At 35.3% G+C, this 23,508-nt stretch overlaps 1 protein-coding gene across 1 annotated transcript in view; it reads right to left on the bottom strand.

The window, feature by feature from the left end:
• The window catches only part of RP1 (RP1 axonemal microtubule associated), a 158,519-nt gene that overhangs the window by 89,593 nt on the left and 45,418 nt on the right, over positions 1 to 23,508 (bottom strand). Inside the window, 9 exon segments of the mRNA XM_032108179.1 lie at positions 6,986 to 7,149; positions 11,159 to 11,197; positions 11,504 to 11,574; positions 11,930 to 12,008; positions 13,826 to 14,072; positions 16,327 to 16,478; positions 17,096 to 17,228; positions 19,225 to 19,314; positions 22,663 to 22,929. Coding sequence (XP_031964070.1) covers positions 6,986 to 7,149; positions 11,159 to 11,197; positions 11,504 to 11,574; positions 11,930 to 12,008; positions 13,826 to 14,072; positions 16,327 to 16,478; positions 17,096 to 17,228; positions 19,225 to 19,314; positions 22,663 to 22,929 — 1,242 coding nt within the window.

Below are 23,508 nucleotides of genomic sequence, written 5' to 3'. Positions count from 1 at the left end.
ATTGAAGTCCTGTTTAGCATCTCTAAGCCTGTATGTTCTTGTGTCTTTCTACACTTCCTATCCTTCCCTAACATTCGCACTCTAAAAGCAGTTGTAGTATAACCAAATTAAGAAAGTTATGACCATGTGCTAAAGGGGAATTTGCCCAGTTTCGAGTCAGGTATCTTTTCTTGCTTTCAACTAAGGAGGGAAACAGTATAAAGCATCCTTGTCTACTTGACTCACAAATTAAAAGGTGTTTGGAACAGTAATGGTGGACTTACAGTTTGCGGGACTTACAGGTAAATGGCGTATTTCAGAGTCTGAAAAATCTCAAAAATAACTCAATACACAGAACACTGGCCATCTGATAACATGCTTAGTAATATGCTTAATATTTTTGCATAATATTCTCTTTCTGAATAATTGTTTGTTAGTGATCTTGGGGGAAAGAGTCATGTTTATTCTTGGGTGGAAACTAGGCAATGGCAGAGGGGAAATCAACTGTATATGATGTTCTAAAAGATAATAAATTTCAAATTTATTTTCAGTACCGATTGCATTTTTGGTGCTTGGAAGAATTCATCTTGATGTCAGATCAGATATAACATTGGTCTCTCAGTGGTATTGACTTGCTAACATTAGATTTCATCAATTGGAATCCTGTCAAATGTGTGTCAAATTTTGCTCTTTGCAGTGAAATGCAGAGGAAAATATTCTCATAATGCAGTAGAGCTAACGATATTCTTTTGACAACATAAACAGTGTCTTGAGGTTGTTTCTTCCTTCCCTGTGTTGAATAAATTGCCTTGAACTTCAGCATGACTTGAACACAATTTGGCATTTAGAAATCTACTTTCACAGCCAGAACATTTTGTAAAAAGTTGTAGAACAAAGTTGACTTTGTCGCCCTCATAAATGACATGCTTACAAAAACCTTAGTCTAGCTGTTCTATGATGTTCCAGCACCACAGCTGCAAAAGTAACATTCCTCTTTATATGGAAACAGCCATTCTGAAAGACCTGCAATAAATGTCCAAAGAGGAGAGGATAAGTTCCAGGACTAAAACATCACTCTGAAAATCAGGCAGCTAGATTTTATTCCTGGATCTGCTTTAGGCTTCCTGAAAAACATTATAAAATTCACAAGCCCTTTTTGTTTCACTGTCTCAACTATACCACAAGGACAACATTTACATGTCTCTTACAGGGATATTGCAAAATTCCCTTCATGCATTTTGAGATCCTCAAAAAAAGGCGTAACTCTGAAATTCTATATTTTTTTCTAAAATTTTGTGTTAATTTTGGGTTAGTTGTACTTTTCTAAAATTAAATTGAGAGACCAAAAATTATCAACTATAATGATGTAATAGAGTTTGGACATGGAGAGAAATTCAAATGCCATTGTGATGTGGCTTACACTAGCCACCTATAGAACATAAATAAAACCTAAACTGCAGAGGTAACAAACAGGGACAAGGAAACACAGACTGAGGTAAAAGGATCTAGGTACCACAAACATCAGGTATGGTGATCTTCTCAAGAATGGCCTGTTAGAGAAATCTTCTACTGGTGCCAACCTCTTCCAAGAAAAAGATTTTACAAAACACCTGAATCATCGTCTATGGTTAACTTGCTGGTTGATTGTGAAACTCCATCTGATGCATCAACCAGTTTGTGTTCAGTTCTGCAATAAGTGCTAAAGTGGATGGGCCTCATTTAGACCTTGTTTATGTGACAGACTGCCAGCACTTAATAACCTTAAAAATACCATTGTGACTACAGTGATGGTGGTAATTCTATTGTGTTTGTAGCCTTTTTCTTCATTGTCACAGGCAATAATATCAACACATCATATTTCATAGTACGAGCACCAGTACAAATTATTGAAAAAACTGTCCACCACTTTCAAAAGGGCCATGTTTTCACACACAGCATCTTTGCTTTAGCCATATTCTAAATGTTTGCAAGCAGTTAAACTAGACTGACCTGCTAATCAATACACCTATATCCTTTGCTCATTGCTACTATTTATTTTTTGAACAAGCATAGAACTAAATCATCTTCTTACCAAAGGCAATGGGAACATTTTCATTAAATCATGCATTAAATAACTTGGCCTTACTTCCTGAAACTGAAGTTAGCAAAGCTCATATTTTACAATTTGTCTCTAAGCATAAACTGAAATCCAGGTTTGTCAGCAAGAAGTTCTTCCTAAAGAGGATGCAAGGACTAAATTTTAATTCCATTTCTAAATGAGCTGTGCAAATACACTTTTTGGTCCCTAGCACACCTGTGATATTTTGAGTGGAGTCGGTATGGCCTATTTTCATGTACTTAAGATATTTAACTAAGTGAAAGTGAAGTTCCTTGTCTGAACAAAAAAATGTTCAGTGAAAAGAGACTTCCATAAAAGGATGGAAAAATTATATGTAATGACTCCTTTTCTCTTTTATATACTAGAATAAGCAAAATAATATCACTTCTTTCCTGTTGTGCAGAAAGTATCCTGCAATCTCTTTGAGATAAACTCAGGCTAGCATGAAAATCATTTGGATAAATCAACACTTCAGAGGCAGCTGCACCAAAATCCCAGTGTCTAACACACCCACCAGAGAATATGCTTGACAGACAGTTATTAATTTCATGTAAGGCCACTTCATTAACAGAATTTCAGAGAAGTCATGTACAGCAGCTGGATTCCCAAAAGAAAGAAAAATCGTTGACTGCATTAGTTTAACTTGTACAGCATCGGCATATAATAGAGAAATCTTTTGAAGTAGATGATATTTTTAAATTGTGAACATGCAGCTAATAACTGTTGCCAAAAATATAGTAACTCTTATACCCAGGGTCCAGTACAGTACCCAGGGTCCACCTGTGCTGCTTGCTTTTTCCAAATATCTGAATTCAACCAATTTGTTAATTGTGCCCAAAAAACTTGGCACAGTTGCACACTAACTCAAGAATTAGAGTATGTCACAGATGCTCACACAGAAACATAACAGTGTCATGAAAAATGGTGGATATAGATATATAGATATATTCCATGTAAGGAATAGGATTAAAGGCCACACAAAGATCAGCATTGTTTTTTCCTTGTTCATACTTGCTTTGGTCACAAAAATAGACTGGGTAAATGAATACTGCTCATTGCACAGTGACTGTTAAACACTTTCTTTTTCCAGTCCACTCAAGCTCTGGAAGAACTTCTCTTTTATTGTGGGGTTAATTAAATTATGCCAACAGCAAGTATGTATATACAAGTATATACACACACTCAATGCTGCAGTACATACTGCCTAATTACTGAACAAGTAGCACCACGTTCCCCACTCCCATTTCTTGAAGATGAGATGAGCTCTGTTTTTCTCCAAGATTTTTTGTGAGCTCTTTAAAATCCTTTTCTGTTGTTTCTTGGAACAAGCTAAATTTTGTTTAATGCACAGCCTGCAGCTGGTGAAGACCATTTTACATATTTCTCCCTTTTATCTCAGTAAAGAATGAGGTGCATCTTGTTATCATATGCATTTCACAGGCAGTGACAGTTTCAAGTGGAGTAACAGTCATGAATATGACTGTTTTATGCTGCCTTAAGCATATCTGACTAAAGCCTGGGGTTCTCGAAGTTCTGGACCTAAATGGTCATTGTGGAAAACAGGGGCAGCTGTAAAATAGCAGGACACAGGTGATGTCCAGCATTTAGTTATTGTCAGTCCCATGGTTAAAGGGAGTGGATAGCTACATTAGTACTTATATTCACTTTTGTAATCCACCCACTCTGGAAGGAACCTAACTGAGCTCATTTCAGCCTCTTTTATTTGAACATCATGAGCAAAAGCATGAAAATGGATTTGTTTCAACCTATTTTTACAACATTTAGTTTTCTTCTCACTGTTTCTCATCTTACTTTGGAGATCTCAGTTTTGACTGATGAAAGAATGACTATGGATCCAGAGTACAGGAACGAAAGACTCACAGTGAAACACAAAAAATTCTTAGAGTTTGTAGGGTTGATTCTAAAGAAAGGAGTTTGTTTATTCATGTATAGGTTATTTAAAATGACTGATAATTTTATTTAAATAGGAGGAAACCAAAATGAAAAACAACAGATAAAGCTCTAAGTGTAACACATTCCTAAGATGCAGTATAGCATAAAGGTGCACCTGATGAACACAATTCTTAACAAAGTAAAGTGGAAGGAAAAAGGCTGGATTTAACACTTTATCAGTCTCATCATAGGAGCACTATTTATTAAATTTTATGGTTATTAAGTATCTCTGCAAGTATGACTAGGACCCCTGCTTTTCACTGCCTATATTACTTTCTGGTATTTGCTCTAGACCATAGGAGTGTTTGAAGGATTGTTTATGCAGATGAAGAAACTCTAAATCATGTAAATGGACATGGCACCAGCTTTAAAAGTTAGAAAAATGAGCTCATGCAGCAAATTTCACGCCAGGGATGGATTTCAGTTTCCAATGCTCCTAAAATATCATGCATACTTCATGTTCTCTACTAGCAAACATGGAAAAACTACCTTCCTTATAAAGACAGACACCACCAACAAAATAGAAGGTTAAACTGAAGATTTTGAAGATTTCTTAGGAAAAATTCCAGCACTTCTAGTAGTTTAATATAGTGTTATTTAAGACAAAATTGACAATGTGTTGAGCTTCATAAAACCAACACTGCCCTAAAGAGACCGAAGAGCTCATAATGAAACAAACTTACAAAGCAAATCATGGAAGAAGTCTTGTTAAATAAATGCTAAATCCTGCCACTATCACTAAAGCAAGCATTATTTTGAAAGCAGATCTACTGAACCAGTCAGTGTTTTTACTCACTTCATTATTACTAGAACAGCAGAACTTGTACCCGAAGGTATGGAATTATTTTGTATGGAAGTAATAAAAATTGAGAGATGGCAGCTGACTTTTAGAGAGGATAATAGGCTTACAGTCTTCTGCTTAGTTCTCTTTGACACAGAAGGGAATATTTGGCATGACCAAACATTAAAAGAATAATTTTAAAAAGAATTTCTTTATCAGTGTGTACAGTCATAAGAGATAATTCACCATGTTTCAAAGAATGATGATGCAGAATACAGGGCCCCAGAGAACATAATTTACAATATAATTAAAGCTCCAGTGTCTTGAGCAACTCAGCATTCTGCCAAAATCAGTATTTTTGAAATACTGAGAAATACTGGGGGACTGTGATGACACCAGAGGAAGATGCAGGAAACAGATCAGAGCTGTGATGAAAGCTGCAACTTATGGTAGATTGATACCCCTCTACTGGAGAAGGAATGACTCTCAACAGAAAAATTATGCCCTAAAAATTATGCCTGAATAGTAACAGACGCAGAAAACCGCAGCCCAGGAGTAGTTTGTTTGAACACACAGGAACAATTCAGAGCAGAAAGGGAAATCCATCAGATTTAAATTCCCTTTTTTTCTGTTCCCATATTTTTCATCCTTTACATACCCATCTGGTACGAAAAATTGCTAAGCCACAAGGGTAAAAGTTGTGCAGAGTACATATGACTGTCTTGTGGAAGCCTAGAACCCCAGACTCCAGTCAGAAACAAGCATTCTCCCCATCACACAACTGTAAATTACCTTCAATGAATTTCATGTACTGCCATCACGTGGAAACCTCCAAGGGTAATAGCCTTGTTACATTATACCTGTGTTATAATGGACTTTGGCCAGCTTTTAATTTCATTTATGCAAACCTTAATCAGAGATAGCCAAGGTTAATGAAGTTACATTGGCTTTATACAGCAATACAAGCAACATCAAAATCAAGTTCTAGAATGAAATCTCAGGAGGATATAAAGGAGCACCAGTTGATTTACTCAGGTTTTAATAACTTCCTTTTTTCATTATTTTTAACTTTACTGAATATTCATCGTATACTTTTAGGTGTCCAAGTTACTACACCATTAACTGCGCTTTCTATCAGACTATTTTTCTAAATTTTTATTGAGACAATCCAGTACAGTTTGGTCTTCTTCTCTTTTTTTGGGCCATTTCTCTGTCATTTCTTGCAGTTGTATGTGTGACTAAAGGGATTTTGAAATTATATGGTATTTTGATTGTTTTTGTGAGGCATGATTGTGTTTTATTTGTTTCCATTATATTACACTGATCTCTTGCAGCTCCCTGCATCAGTTAACACTTCCTTTTAAAAAAACTGTGCTAGAAAGTTTCTGTCTGGCTCATTTTGGCATCAAAAGAAACTTTCTGTTCTATCTGTTATTGATTCCCCATCATCTGTTCATTATGCATAAATTATATAACCTAAGTGACATATCACAGATTTAACTACTGCAACAGGTACAGTCCTTCCTGAGGAACTGCACGAACTAGAGGAAATGGCTGGAATTACAGGATCTTATAGAAGTCCTGAGGAATGTGATGTTTCTGAAGCACATCTCAGAGATTTTGTCACTAGAGAGAAATGTCTCCATTTGCTTGGAGAAGCAAGATAACACTGGTTTAAATCATGAGTTGACTTAATCTGTGTGATTTACCTCTAGTCTCTCACCATCCTCCCTTTCCCTCTTCCTTTCTCCAAGAAAAAGTTCGCCCAACAGTGTACTTCAGTGGAAGTCTGAGAAAGTTCATGGAAGAATTTACAGTGGAGCTTCCAAAGATGGATATGCAAAACAATCCATAACCAGGACTATCTTAATACATAAATGCAAAGAAAGTTTGTTTCACTTCTTCAAATGAACAACTAGTGTAAACCAGTGTAAAAGTGTTCTTCATCAAGAAGATGCAGATTCTGAGAGAGACATGTCTGCCTGCTCCAGTTCTGAACATATTTCCTGATTCAAAACTCACTGTTGTAAAAGTCAGCCACTCCCTCAGAAATACTTAATGATCCTTACATGTTTCCTTGAGTCTTTTTTATTGCCTCTATTGCCTAGTTTTGAGAAAAACTGTTTTGCATATGTTTTTAATTCTCTGGTGTTTATATAACAGCCATACTGTACCTTAAATATTTCTTCACTGTTGGGATTAAACAGCTGCTGTTTCCCAGATCCCAAAATAATAGGACCAGAAGCTTTGTTTTCCCCATAAGCATAAAAGGATACTGTTGCTGATGTGCCAGCTGTTTCAAAATCCCCAGTGAGTACAGTTATCTTCCAGGCTCCTTCTGTAAAGTAAAACCAAAATCAAAATGCTTTTAAAAATGTTACTTATATGAAGAAGTTTACTTGAAAGACATAAATGAAAGCGTAGTTTGGCCCAAGGAGAGTGACTAAAATGCTTCTAAAAGGTAATGATGCCAGGAGAGGCAACAGAGGATTGGCCAAATACTACATCATTCAAACTTGTCTTAAGCAAGTTATGGATCAAGGATCAAGGTGGTTTGCAGCACACTAAAGCCAGAAATATGAACACAGGGCTTAGTGAGATTTCTATCAATAACCCTGAGGGTCAACACAGAAACAGACTGACAACCAGAATTTGGATTATGACAACAGTGTAACCAAGAAATGCAACAGAAAAAATGTCAAAGCATTGCAATTAAGTACAATTTCCTCTCATTTTAGGTTGATGTGACACATGAACAGAGCTGCATTTGCCTGGATGGAGGCATCATACTGAAATCAACATGAAAAAAATAAGGTTTTGTAGAAAATTCTGAACTAGATTTAGACTCATTAGAAAATCAATTTATATAAAGCTCCCTGACACTAAAATGTCATGTCTGCTCCCATACAATGTACAGAAGTTATTTAAATATTCAAAAGCAGCTTAATATAAATCTGATTTTAAAGAAGAACAATTCATAATTGTAAAATGCATTTCCACATCTGTAAAGCTGAGATTGTATGATTCTCCACCCCTCATTGATTGCAGCTTTTGTCTGTGTGAAACAAGTTCCACTTAGCGACTTAAATTCATTCTGTTCAAGGCAAACAACAAATGAAATACCAGCCCACAGTCATCTTATAAATAAATGCCATAGCGTGCACTGCAGTTTTCTTAGTGGAAAGCTGTCTGGTAATGCCTGCATGATTTAAATCTGTTGTCTGACAGAAGTATTTATCTTGAGCCTGTCTCATTATCACTCAGTAATTTGCCCCACAAAAATTGAACTGGAGCAGGAAGTTTGATTTCGTGTTTTCCAAGTCTTTAGAGGTCTGGCTGATGTCTGGTTTGGGAAGGTGATAGAATTTTAAATACACATAAATACACAGCTGGGAATTCAGAAAGCAGCAACAGCTCATTTGTTCTGTCCAATCAAACCTGGCCCACAGACTGAGGGAAAGGATTGAATTCTCCCCCTGTGTCTGTGATGAGACCCCACCTGGAGTACTGCATCCAGCTCTGGGGTCCCCAGCATAAGAAGGATGTGGACCTGTTGAAACAGGCCCAGAGAAGGGTCATGAAAATGATCAGGGGCTGGAGCACCTCTCCTGTGATGAAAGGTTGTTGTTCAGCTTGGAGAAGAGAAGGTTCCAGGAAGGCAGAACTTATTGGCAGCCTTTCAATATGTTAAGGGGCTTAAAAGAAAAGCAGAAACTTCTTACAAGGACATGTAGTAATATGTCAAGGGGCAGTGGTTTTAAAGTGAAAGAGGGTAGATTTAGATAAGACATGAAGAATATATTTTTTTATGATAAGGATTGTAAGACACTGGAACAGATTGTCCAAAGAAGTTGTGGATGTCCCATCTCTGGAAGTGCTTGAAGCCAGGCTGGATGGGGCTTTGAACAACCTGGTCTAGTGGAAGATGTTCCTGTTCATGTCAGGGGCTGCATTAGATATTTTTAAAGATTTCTTCCAACCCAAACTATTCTACAATTCTATAAACAAAGGGAACCATCTAATTTTCATCAAGAATTGTCAGACTCCAGCTTGTGAGAAACTATTTTGTGCCTTTGAAAATCTGCATATTCACAGCTTTCTCTATAGACTCACTTTCTTGGTAAAAGAACTATAGCACCAAAAAAACAAAAGGATAAACATCAATTAGAAGAGTTAAAAGCCTCTCTACACTGATAGTGGAAACAAAGAGCGTAAGGCAAGGGGTCTCTGCCTCACAGAAAAACAGTTTGTTTACAAAAAAATTCAGCCTTTTCCATTTTCAAACAATATAATATTCCTAAAAACAAAGTTCCTTTGAACCATTTGATTGGAAAATAAGGACAATTCTGTTTACAGGCGCTTATGAAGAATGGTGCAGACAAGGGGTAAAATATGACCCACTACTCTTCCTAACATTTCAAACACCATTCAGAAACAAATGTTCATTTTAAATCAGGTGAAATATATTTTCTTTTTGACGTATTCATTGATTAAGTATGCCTCAAGTGTTTTTGATGGCCCTTTCTATTGTATAACCCTCTTAAAGTTTGTCTTTTGTCAATCAACAGGGTTCTGAAATGATACAATTGCTACTCTTGAGGCTTTTTTTTTTTCTAGCTAGTTCAGCTCCTACCTCCCAAGGATAAGCTTAGTATCTGTAAATTATTTTGAACACAACTACTCCTCTGAAGGTAAAATAGGGAATCAAACTTCCCCAAAAACATGATTAAGAACTCTAATATAGAGTTTTGTTTTGAACTCCTCTATATTGACTTTGAGGCTTGTTCCTTTTTTCTGGATTAGAAAGGACTTGTGTTTGAAGGACAATGTGGGTATAGGAAAAGAATCCTTAAATTTCTAATCTCTTTGATGCCAGAAATCCTCATTGCATTGCATTGCATGCTTCCAAATAGAAAAGGGAAACAGTAAGTATTACAAAAACATAATTCTTGTTGGCATAAAAAGCTGGGGTTGTTCTGATGAGGTAGAGTACGAATAGTTCTTTAATGACTGAAAAAACCACACTTTGAGGGGAAAAGAATACAGATAAATGTGTTATGACATGACTTTCATTTAGCATGCATAGAGGAAAGGTGCAAGCTAACACCAGGTACATCCCTGGGGACATCAGATAGTGGTATATTGCCACAGATGACTTTCTAGACATCTTTTTTTTTTTTTCCTAGATCGTGAGAAATATTACAGTTCTACTTCCTAGAAAAATAATTCTGTTAACAACATAAAGTCAAATAGAATGAAAATGAGATATATTTTAAAGCTCATGGGAAAAAAGTAAGTGAACAAACTCTCAGATCAACCACTAAACCAGGAATTGAAGCAGTCCCTCTGGGTGCAGGATATACAATTTCAAGTCTCCTTCCCACTGATCCATGTCTACCAAGTGCCCCAAACAAGAGCCTATTTGTTGCATAAGCTTTTAGCTGCCTCTGATTGAGACCTTTGCACAGCTTAAATGACACAGCCCAGAGACCCAGCTGTAGGTGCAGAAGGGATTATGGAGCCCAATTTGAGTTATGGAAAGCAGGATCTCTCAGAGCAGGCCATGCAAAAGTGAGGTGTGCAGAACAGCTAAAGCACAAAGAGTGATGAACAGAGAGCAAATTACTCCCTGTTGGAAAAAGGAAGGAAGGAAGAAGGACAAAGATACTTATGATTCAAGATAAAGCCTATTACAGGGTGGATTCCAATATAATTTGTAAAATAACTGGGCAAAAAATTTAGGAACAAGGTTTAGGACAAGGATTTGGGTCTTCATGGATATTTTGATAGATAAACCAAATTTTGAATAAACGTTTTCAAACTTTGTCACAATGCCTTTTAGATCAGCGTTCAACCTACAGCATGAAGCACTTCTCACAGCTGAGAAATTCTAATATATTATTAAGAAATTTAATTTAATCTGCTCTGGTTGCAAGGACAGAAAAGTCAACCTGAACAAATACGAAATCACAAGTAAAACAGAAAATGAAAAACTATTGTTGAGAACATATACAGGCCAGGAAAAACAGTTATGTCTTAAAATGTTAACTATAAAAAACTGAAATTAAGATAGATCACCAATAAGTACCAGAATAATAGTAATTTTTCAAAGAAGTAGAAATAAAAGTAACATTGTGGAAAGAAAAACAATAGAATAAAAAGAAAGCATAAACAAAGTTATTTTTTGTTTAAATTAAAATACAAAGTTCAGAGTTTACTGAAATATTCAAATAGTTTCCTATAATTAATGCTTTAAAATAAATACAAATGGCAACAAATGTGTAAAGCAATTAGTTCTGAAACAGAAACAGTCTTCATTAAAATCAAAAAACAAGAGCAGCCTTTACCGTTTGCTTCTTGCATTTTCAGCTGTTGATTTTTTTAAACTCTGCCAAAAAAAAAAAAAAATCAATAATGAAGGATTTATCCTTTAACATTACAGAAAAGGTTTGAAAGAAGAGATCAAAAAGTTTTGGCTAGTTTTTCTAGCCAACATGAGAAAACTCTTTCTCATTAATTCCCTCATTACTTTCTCACTATCACCTATAGCAGTTATATAAGTTGTGTTCTCTCAGAAATATTACAAAGAAAGCTGCAAAATTGTTAACTCTGATATTAACAGTGTAAAATCTGCCCAGATTTCTTCAGAGAAAAAGAATTACTAATTCCTGTTCTTACTTCCATAAAGTTACAATAAATCTTACCTTGAGAGTACAGCTCAATTTCTGAATGGATTATACCCTGGGACATAAATGGAAACCACCTAAGAATAAGAAAGAAAATAAGAAAGCAGGTAGGGATCAATTTTTATTTATATTACCATATAACTGAATGATCCATATCTGATTTTCATACTGAATACACCTAACAGCAAAGGGTCTCTACTCCTAAAATTTTAGTTATTTGATTTATGTTAAAGTAGAAATTATTTGATTCAACCAAGAACATCTTTTGTGCAAAAATAAGAGCTATGTATGAGATTAAGAGACTCATGTGGCACTACTGTACTTGTTTCTACAGCTAAACAGAAGATTATAGCACAGAACATTTTTTCAGTACTATGGATTGAGAGGTAAGTATAATTGGTACATATCTATTGCGATATTTCTTAAAATCACAGTTCAGTGTTAAAAACAAAGATGGAACCAATATTGCTCTTTCTTATTCCTCCTATTAATTGAGGGCAGCTCGATGAGTCTAAAAAGGGACAAATCAAGACAAACATATGTTAGGTGTCTTAGTCATGTTACCCTAGGCTATGTATCATTTTGAAAGCTTTTCATTCAGAACATGGATTACCAACAGCTTTTGTTTCCTCTTGCTTGGTAAAAAAATCGGCTCTTTTTTCCAGAAAAGAGATGGAGCAATCTTCTGGGCCGTTGTTTTTTATTTCCTCAGTCCACTTCCATGGACTCTATAGGAATGACCTAAATCATTCAGTCTCCTATGAAGCCTGCTGGGATTCCAGTATAAGCTGGACAAGAAAAGTCCAGAGCAATTTACAAAGGTTCCTTATTTTTTGTCTTGAAAATATTAGTTGGCCAATTCATATAAGAGCTAATCCCTAAGAAACAAATTATGTCTTACTAGACAACTACTTATTTCTATCACTTCTGCTATACACTGATGGCAGAGGTATCTTCTGAAAACTCAAATGCTTAAAGGTATCAGTAAATACTAGTAAATACTGTATAATTGAAATCAAGTAAAAGCTGTTAGATGATCAGAAACTAATATCAGGTTTTTAAGAGAGATAAAATGCTTATGTTCCCTCGGTTAAATGAGAACAAAGACAGAGCTTTTTTCGTGTCCTGGATCAGAAAATATCTATGTAAAATAAAATAAATGTGAGGTTGAAGATTACTGAATTAGATTTCTGAAGAGCAAAAACCTTCTCCCTCCCTGAATAGAGTACAGGTACGTTTTGGCCAACATGGAAGCTCCACCTGATCCCCACCACTGACTTATTTTAATCCCTTTCCAATGGAAGGGTTTCCTTGTGGAGAATTTAGACATTAAAAAAGAAACTCTTGCTTCTTTTTAACACTCTCTATCACAGAATAAATTTTTATGATCCACATCTGGTGTTAATTATCACAGAATTAATACAACAAAGTGCCCTGCCATTCATCACTCCTAAGCCACGTAACTCACTAGATCTAGCTATGACACACTGTAAATTCCACCTATAATTTTAGAAAGGTAGCAACTACAGCTAGCAAACACAGCTGGTCTGCATCCAAATCTACCCAGAGAAATCCTCAGTATTATGCTACTATTTATAAACTTGCTACAGATTGAAGAAAACCTCAGTTTTAGAGATTTTGATCAAGGTGAGAAAACACCCTTATTTCTGTTTTTGAGGATGTGACATCAAGAATTGCAAGGAACTGTTCAAGGTTAGGTAAAAAATTTGTTAAAATCCAGAAAAATAACTAGGCAACCTGCATTTATTAAATATTATTAATAAAATATTATTTATTCCAGTGCCTTGTCACAAAGTCATATTGTTTCTCTTCACTTTCTTTATTTCATTTGAATCGTGCACATACCCATGAGATAGACTGCAGACTGGAAATTCCAAATGTGGGGTTACCATATTTTTCTAAATATGCAAAATGCAGTATTTATCAACTGACTTTTAAGTTGCTCATTTAATAACTTAAATGGAACAATGATGAAGTAGTTCTGGGCTTCATATTTGTCTCTCTAGCCATGCTGTAAAGAAAGTGAATGCTACTTCTGGATGGAAAATCTGTTTTCTTTCCCATTTAGAAACACACTTAATTTAGAATATTTTGGGTGCTTTATCTTTCCTTCCTGAAAGGTAAATCACACTTACAGCACTGATCCTGTCAGATAAGGCTGTACTTTAAAATCTAGTAGCACAGACTCAATATAAGTGTTTAACCTTTGCTCTGGACCATACAGGACATTAATTCAAGCAGTCTGATCTGGAAAAAAACATTTTGTGGATTTTATGAAACTTCAAAATAATCCAAGCATGTCTTTGCCTGAAAAACTCACATTTAGTAAATTGATTGACATAATACTTTTAGTGATACATATTGAAGAATATTTTAAAATATTGTTGTAAAAACTACACCTTTCACAATTGAAAACATATTCTGAGTTGCTCTCAGCTTCTCTGACAATGACTTTATCACAGTACCAACGCTGGGACTAGGTATTGGCCTCACAGTGCAACAGCACCTTCTGCAGCTTCCCAAGAGATAAAGCTTCCATTTCAAAAACACTGACCTGGAAAACAGAGGAGACAGCACTGTGCAATTTGCCACCACTAAGGCAGTCCAAAAAATGAAGTGTGTTAAAAGCCCGATCAACTCCCACAATGTACAAAGATTTCAATTGGTTTTAATGACAGCTGGACTGTATTCAAAGAGTTTGGATCTCAAGAGTTAAATGTCTTTTGATGATGTGTCAGAGTAAGTAAGAAAGCACAACCAAAATCAGGATGGAGTAATAATCCCAAATAAATTAGGCTTTTACAGCCATCATGCAAAATGCTGCACACAACCCATCATTTTTTTTTTCTATACCTTGTCATTTACATTAATCTTCTCTAGGTAAGAAAGAGTTAAAGCTGTTATTTCCTTTGTTGATATTATTTTAAAACAGACCTTCTGATCATTTGCTCTTTTTTGTTTCACCTCCTCTACTTACATTTTATTCTACTGAAAGAAACTGAAACCTGACATGCCATTTTCCCCTTGTTATTCATTTAGGCTTGTGCTTATAGTTGGAAAAGATTTTTTTCATAGGAGCGTGAAGCTGATCAGGTTCAGGTTGATAATTTTCTGTCACAGTAGAGAGCATAGAGCTTTCTGCCTCTAAATGTAATGGTCCAGATCATTCTGCTCAGTAAAAAGAAAATGAAGGAAAGAAATACACTGGAAAATTCATATCTGTAAAGTTCTCAGTCCCCAGCAAATGGCAGAATGGAGACTGCCTGTGCAAGATTACTTATCCCTTGTGTATAGATAATATATGATCACAAGCTAGTCTCCCTGAAAGATTCCTGCCTCAAAGTGTGCTCAGGAGGATGGCAGATTTTCAGTATCTCTTTTTATCTTCATTATCTTTATGACTCTATGCATTATTTACTGCAAGCACCCGAAGAGCTCAGTGAAATAGAACTGATTTCCCCAGTGACTTCACCTTTGCACTTCTTCCACAGCACCCTGGTTTTCTGCAACTGCTTAATCTCTTTTTTGAAAGGCCATCTGCATTTTTCAATTTACTACACAGTTAAAGCACAGAGTTTACTGCCAAAAGCTGTCAAAGATGCAAAGTGGTGTGGGTGCTCAACTGAGAAACAGAGGGGTTAATTTACTGGCATACTTAGCATTTCAAAGATCTTATTAGGTGCAGAGCAGAATTCTACTTAAACTCAATTACAACTATGGTTGTTCAGAAAAGATAAACTGGTTATGCAGCAACACATAAGCATGAAAAAAGTGGTCACTCAGGAAAGTTTTATTTTAACCAATTTGCCCAATATAATGCAGAATATCTGTGGCAGGGATGAAATCAAGTTGTTCGAGCCAGCATTCCACTACCTCTGCCATAAAACGATATGTCCCAGTCCCTGCTCTGCTAGTCCAAACAATCCACTGTTTTATTCACCCATTTCCATAACAAAGTGCACTTTGAACCATTCCCCTTAGTCCCTGTATAAATAATACGCTGAATTTAATATCAATCTGGTTAGAATAATGCCCCCTAGAAAATTCCACTTAAATTCTGAATTTTCATTTGAATAGAACTTTATCTCTCATACATTAGTAATAGAAAAAAATATATATTTTAAAATAATATAGATACATTTAAAGTTTCCCAGTTGGTTATGGTTATTTTCAGCATTTTAGATACTGCTTATTTTGGAATTAACTGTTCCACTAGCAGCTTGATACCACTGGTTATACATACAAGTGTTAATCCTCAACAGATCACAAAGGAAGAAACAGGCTCGATAGAAGGTCACAAGAAGGCCAGTGGCAGAGTTAACACTAAATTCAGTAGTTCCTGAAATTCAACCATACTGCAGAAAATCAGGATTATGTATATTTTACTTATGAAAGAGAGAGGAGGTAATAAATTGAAAGAAAAATTACTTTAAGTCTCTCTTGTATTAGTCACAATACTTTACTATTACACATTAAAAGAAATACATAACAGATATGTGAAATCATGGAACAATTTCTGTACACTTATTTGGAGCCAGCTGTAATTCATCATATTTTGAAAGGATATGTTTTGAATTCATAGGCAGTGCTTCTCATCATCTGAGGGCAGGGCCCTCAAATAATTTTTCTTCCCCTTTTCCTGCCTATGTTTTCACTCAATTAATTCCTGCATCAGTAGAAGACTATTTTCCTTAGTTCTTAAAAGTTATTTATCTAAACTTCTGTGGTTTGGTTTTCTTATTATTATTAGGAACCTGTATATACTTAATTATATTCATATGGCTAAGCAAATTGTCTTTCATACTTACCATTCCTCTCTGAAATGTCCCTGGTGTACCAGTTTTATGCAGAAATCTTAGACCAGAATCTCCTCTTTTTCCATAGATACATAAATAAACTGCAGAATCTCTATCTGCTTGCTCCACTTCACCAGTGTGGACATAAACATGGTATAAAACAACTTCCAAAAATAACCAAAAGAAGAAAATGCAAGTTATATGTAATTATTACCGCAGCCCTAAGCCCTAGGGTATATCACCTCGTCCCGCAGCCGTAGGGAGGAGAAGGAGAGAAGATCCAGCAGGCAGGAATTGTGCAGCAAGATTGATTGATTGAATTATTTTACAAACTCTTTTATAGACTTTTTTCTTCATAGTCTGATTGGACAAAGGATCAGCCACCCCTTGGGGTGATTGGCTAAAATCCTAAAACATCCATTGTAAAAATGTTTTTCTACTATACCATAAACAAGACTTTTCAAGGCTGCAGGTGTTTGGTTGTTTACATAACTCTGCTACCTCTTCTGTGAGAGAGAAAAGTCTCTCACAGGCTTAGAAATTAGCAAGAAAATCCTTGCTAGCAGCATTTTTGTATCCACGTGTAATCACAATTCATTTTACTCACTATTATAGCTTAATGATAACAATGACAGTAAGTCTAATTTGCAATTAATTTTCTGGAAGACACTCTCCAGAAATCAGTCAAACTATTTGCTTTTAAGATTGCTAGGACCACAATTCAGTTGGTACTAATACTGCAAACCAGGCAGCCAATACATATGTAATGGAACACACATACTTGGATAGATAGGTTTTCCAGCTTCAACTACTGGAAGTTCACAGAGAAATTCTCGATCATCACTATTCTTTGATAACCACGTGTTTGCTGGAAAATTCAGTGCTTTCTTGCTCTTTAGATGTTGCAGTATCACCTGAAGGAGAAGCAATTCCAGCTATGACTCAGTTCTCTCTTTCCAGTGCTTTGCTTTTCAACAACAAAACATATTTTTGTATATTTTTTCTATCTCAGAAAACAGTAACACAATCAGTAAAAGCGACATACAAAATTGCAGTATGAAAATATTTTTATTTTGGCCACTACTATGCAACAAACAAATCTGTAGTTGAAATTTGTGGTTTGCCATTAGAAATACCACCAAGTCTGGCTTCCATCGGTAAACCACCTCTATGTAACACTGCCTGGAGGACTGAAGACTGAAAACCTTCTGGTAGCTGCTGTTACATGAGACTGAGCTTTTGGAAGATGTGGAAAGATGGACACACATTTTTTATTTCAGAGTGAAAACAGGATGAAACTCATCATCTACATCCTTCTGAACTTTGGCAAGTAGAAGGTACATTGAAACCTTAAATCAATTTGTATTGTCTTTCGCTCTTCTACAGCAGAACAAAAGACAACATGTGTACCACCACCATCTCTATATTCCTCTTGAGATGGTTAGAATTCAAATTCTCAAGTTAGTTGCTGCTGTACAGTAAGATAGCTGCCTTACTTGTTTCCTATAATTACAGAACTCTTTATTCTCTTTTATGAAAACAGTTTTTGTTGGTCTTGAATTACAACACTTACTACAGGGGTTTTCCAGAGGTCTTGACTAGTAAAAGGAAATCAAAAATTATCCTTCTGCAGTTGTGTTTCTGAGTGTGCATATAATATGCATAAGCCTTGCAAACAAAATTATGAAAACTAGTGCTCATATCCAAATTCTAGCACTTAGAGAATCAGGGCAATAGATGTCTTTATCTCACTTTTCCAATAAAATATTATTTAAAGTAAAATTAACACTGCTTTTAACAACATAGCATGTATTTATTCGAATGTGAAATACATTGGCAGCACGGATTCCTAATCTCTAATATTTATTGGCAGAGCCCCCCCTGCTGTTTCATAACAATTGCATAGATTAACTTCTTTTTCAGAAAAACACAGCTTTCAACACAGTTTATTTCTTGGTGTGAAAAGAACTGTTTGAAATCCCAGGGTTACCCCATGAAATTTGGAACAAGATGTTAAAGAAATATTTTATAACTACCAGGCTGGAAAGTGGGATTCCTGCAATCATTTCAGCAACTAAAATATTTATACTTACATTCAGTTTTACTACAGTCTCAGTTAAGACCTCTGGGTTAATGTAAAAATCTGTTGTTGCCTAATTCTGATTGTCCAAATCAAGCTTTTTAAGATTACTGAAAAAGAATAAACTTGTGTCCTTTATAAATTCAACATAAGAGACGAAAAAGTTTTTTTTCTGGTTCTGAAATAAATTTTACATGGGTGTTAGTGTTAGCAAGGATTTAGAATAATCTGGTGGGCAGCCCTCAATATCATGAGAAAAACAGAGTTAAAACAAAGCAAAGAAAAATAATTAATTCACTGAATTGAAAAAAACCAGCATCTTCTTTTTCCATGAAAATGTTCATAATTGTGAGGAATAGTGGGGCCCATTATAACTTGCTTAGCCTACCTTTCAGCAAATTTTGTTCATTCCTTGCACGCACTTACCAGAAAATGATTGCTGCTCCTTCATTTTCAATTTTTTAGAGCTAGAATTTATAGCTGGAATTTATAGCTAGAATCTCCCTAACACACACTGAAGAGTACAGAAACACTGAAGAGTATGGCAAACTTTCAGAAAGCAAAATTTGGTCAAACACATCAATACCATAAAATTGCTGTCTGCAGTAATTAGAAATAATTGCAAAATAATCCTGCATTTTCCATCCCTTAGGAGATGAACTGTATCAGTGTTTTTGTCATCTCTAAAGCAATCTAAGAGCGCAAAGCAATTAAGAACTTATCCCAATCAGCATTTATTGATTCATGAAGCTATGTCTTTAGCAAAAGATGAGCCTTCAGTTCCTATAAAAATTAATAAAATGGGAACAAAATCACCATATAAATCTCACCCTTTTTAAGTTCCACTCAGGTTGTTCATTTGGTAATCCATCAAGTTTAATTCTTATCTTGTATATATTCCCAATGCTATTTATTTTAACCTGAGTAAAGTCAGAACAATACAATATATAACTACACAGAATTACATCTTTATCTTTGCAATTGATTATAGATTTATCTGAAGCACTGTAGTATCTGAGTGTTCAGGAACAATGCGTAATATTAGATTGGCAGATTTGGGGTTACAGGATTCAGAAAACAGACTGCTTCTGTTTTGCCTAAGCAGATTTCTGTCTGAGCCCCAGTTTGACCATCTTATAGCCTAGTGGAATCACAATGCTTGCCAGGAAAATGATTTGGCAGGTATTTGAACTCTTCAGAATTTGAAGAGTAAAAAACGTTGGTGAGGGTTGTTGATGAGAGCAATGAGCAAAACAAAATTACATCCTCTAAACAAAATTACACCTTCTAAACACAAGTCACAAATCTTTCATAATTCTGCACAGTTACGTGACCATAAACCCTAGCATACCAACATGAAGGGTATAAAACTTTTGGAGACCTTAAAGAATAGCTCCCAAAAGCTGGCAGAACATCTGCAAAGCTTCAGAAGTCACTGATACTACCTTTGCTTTCTGACTATGATTTGCTTTCATTTGCACTTTCTTTGCACTTTCAAGCATTATATGTGATCTTACTTATGAAAAATACTCTATGCAGCCCTATCTTCAAAATTTCAAATGAACCCTCACTTATCTAGGGTTCATTTGAAGTCTAGCCACTATTTAAAGCAAACATAAATAATTTTAGATCATTTGTAATGTACCTTTAGGAAAGGAAAAGTAAGTATGTTATTATGTTATCAAATCATATTTCTATTCATAGAAGACTGGCAACAGCCTATGCCTCTCCATCATTTACATCCAAAAAGCTATTTACATAGTACAAAAATTATTTTCATTCTCTTAAAAACTCCTACTAGTATACTATCCACTCATTCTTTACCTTCATTAACAAAAAACGTCCTTCTCCTTTCAGAGGTCATAATTACCTCATTTCCCATACCAGCTTTTGACTCTTAGTGCTTTTATATAAGAAAATTTTATGTTATAGTCACAGCATTGCCATGCTTTAGTCAAAGACTTCTAAAAGCAAATAACTTTTACTCTGGATTTCCTGAACACTGAAATGCACATTGAAATTTCACAATGGTCGTTTGAGAAAAAGTCTGTGGGTTTCATGCATGTTATTTTTATTGGTATACTTGTTACATCAACCTGAATTCCATTAACCAGATAAATGTGAACACCAGGCTTGCAACATTGATGTGACAATATAGTTCCCATCTCTTCCATTGGCTTAAGAAAACAGCTTTGCTTTGCTCTTCTGAGTTGGATTCTGATATCCTTGCTTATGCTACATAATATTGCTCTCTAAAAGTAGTCTTATTAGAGGTAACCTGGAGACTTTGGGATTAAAGCAGTACTAAAATATGAGCATATATTCAGCTTGAATAAGAACAAACAGCTATTGTCTTTCCCCCATTTCAGAAACAAACTAACTACTTCTCGAGTGATATGAGATATGGTCTTCTCATTCATAGAGCTGGTGTTCACCAAATACACAAGGCTATTGTATGTTTATTCTAATAAATCCCTCTTTGGACTTTTGGTTAATAAAGAAAAAGGTTGCATGATAATTTCATGTGTCAACACAAAACAAAATGTAGTGGACTTAGTCAGAATGCAGAGTGGCTTCTGCCTAAAACAAGTATAGTTCTTCCAGAAGGAGCACTCTGGTAGTCTTGATTTTTCTCGTGCACAGTCTCAGGAAGGATCAAACACGCAATGAAAACTCACATGGGTGAGGTAAGAAAGGGAAGGCCACATATGAATGGTTTTCAATTCTTAGGTTAGTTCTACTCAAATTTTTCATAGTTGCATATGTTGCTGATAAATGAAAGGTTAAAGAACTTTAACCTGATTCCTAATTGCTGGATTTATTACTGTCTTTCAGAAGTTGTTTTCTTCCTAGAACTCCTGGCCAGAGCTATGATTGATTACTTCAAAAATAAAATTTGGTATCCTCTGTTCTAGAATATATCAGTGAAAACATAAAAGTTCAAAAACAGAAATGGTAAGAAGAAGATGTAACTTTTTTAATGTCTTACACGCCTATCCTCATTTCAAGACCTATCCTGTTAAAAAAGTACAGGATAAAGTTTAAAGGGAAGAGGAGAAGAAAGAGCTCTTACTCACAGCCTTTTTCTTTGTGGATTTATCTACTGCAGATTAAAGAGTGAAAAGCACTTCAGTGACATGCTGTTTCATGCCTGAAAGCAATAGTGTCAATGTGATGTAACAAATCATAGTAGCAGCCCCAGGTGCTGAGAGAAAGATCCTGCACTCTCACAAGATCAATATCTGCAGCACACAGCCATAATGGGCCATATCTATTTTAGAGAAGAAAAATTAGTCTGTCTCTTCTGAACATATGGATTAACTTTGCAAACATGCCATTATCCAACATTGCTTATAAATTATTCACTAATTAGGAGAACAGGATTCCCTGTGGATCATAATCCATACCCTACATGCTTAGAAAATGAACATTACAGTAGGTTATCTCCCTGCCTATGCCCTATTCATAGAGAGTATTATTATTATTAATATCATTGACAGTAACAATCTTGGGTTGTGCTAAGATTGTATTAGAAGAGTTGATGAGTGCAGAAAAAAATCATGAAACATATAACTTCTACTTTAGCCACCTGAAGAAAGCAATGTTACATGTATCTCAGAGAGAGATTTAAGCAAAACAGAAATTTTAGCTACTTTGGTAATTTCTTCTCAGCCTACCTAGACATAATTTCCTTATTACAATAGATGTGGAGTTATTCTTAAATAAAAGCAGAAACCCAGTGTTTCCACAACATGGTAACACATACATTTTATTGGACTTTTAGTTATTCCATAGGTAAACATTCCGGCGTTTCAGTCATTTATAATATGGCAGCTCTAAAATGAGTTTTCGTCTTTAAATGAACCAGTTTCACAGCATACATGTTAAAGTATGCTTTGAAAACTATATGCCTGAAAATTTAATTACTAAAGATCTCTAAAAAATATGCAAGTCTTGTATCAGCCATGGTTTGTTTCAGAATGAAAAGTTTTTAAAGCTAGTTTCAAATCAATTGCCTTAAAGAAATCAATTTACTTCTGCACTTGTCCCATTTGGTCTACTATATATGGGAGGGGGTTTAAAGGAAAGATTATTTCTTCTATTGCTTACTATAAATAACAAGCTGATTTAACACAGAATTCATGGAGATTAGATACAGATTTATTTTATGCAGTAAATATAGGAGAAAAATATTTTTTCTTTCACATGACAGGATAATCCTAGGAAAGGTACCTATTAAAATAATGTTCTTAGCCTTCATTAGCTACCTGAAATTCATCTTCCTGCCTGGGAAAAAACAGCTGCTTCCTGTTGTCCTTGCCAAGAGTTATTGGTCCAGCTAATCCTCTGTCTCCATATATCTAGAGAGTGACACTTGCTTCAGTTCCTGCATTTCCTGTCAGTATTGACACTTTCCATTCATCACCTGAAGGAAGAGGACACTCACCACCTTGGAGATCTCTCATTTCCTCTGTGAAATACAGAACATTAGTGGGAGATGAAAATGGACATGAAACTGCCAGTCGCTGTTGTAACTTCAGCACATAAGGAGGCCATAACAGCAGGGGATTGTATTTTTTCATGCCAAGTGAGATAGTCTAGAAGGATTGATTTATGTTTCTTGTCTAGACCAAAATGTCCTGATTAGTTGAGCTACAAGAATCAGCTGGAAAATAACAAGTTATCTCTCACACGTGCTATCATCATATTCTTTATATGTATTCTGGAGCAGAGTAAGGATGTTATGGTGCAGAACTATGACCATTAAATTGACATTTCTGACTCCTTAATCTGACATTTAGAAACAAGTAGAAATACTCCTCTAATGCCTTGTGTTGGGACACCATTAGCAGAGTCATATGTCTGGGAATATAGACAATTTTCATTTCAAATTAAAAAATAAATCAGGAAATTAGCTTTCTTCAAGTTAAATATCAATAAATACTGTAAAAAAAAAATCAGAAAAGACCTCAATATAGCCTTGCCCAGCCATACTTATGCAGTGCCATCATTTGGATTCAAGCATGCTCTGCATGAATGAGACAACAGCAGCACAGTAGCACCTTATGAATAAATTTCACAGGTCTAATGGCTGAGCAAACATAATTTTGTAA

Source organism: Corvus moneduloides, chromosome 1 (genome assembly GCF_009650955.1).
Source record: "Corvus moneduloides isolate bCorMon1 chromosome 1, bCorMon1.pri, whole genome shotgun sequence".
Lineage (NCBI taxonomy): Eukaryota > Metazoa > Chordata > Aves > Passeriformes > Corvidae > Corvus > Corvus moneduloides.
Note: the sequence above shows the minus strand (reverse complement) of the source record. Positions and strands in the feature narration are given on the sequence as shown.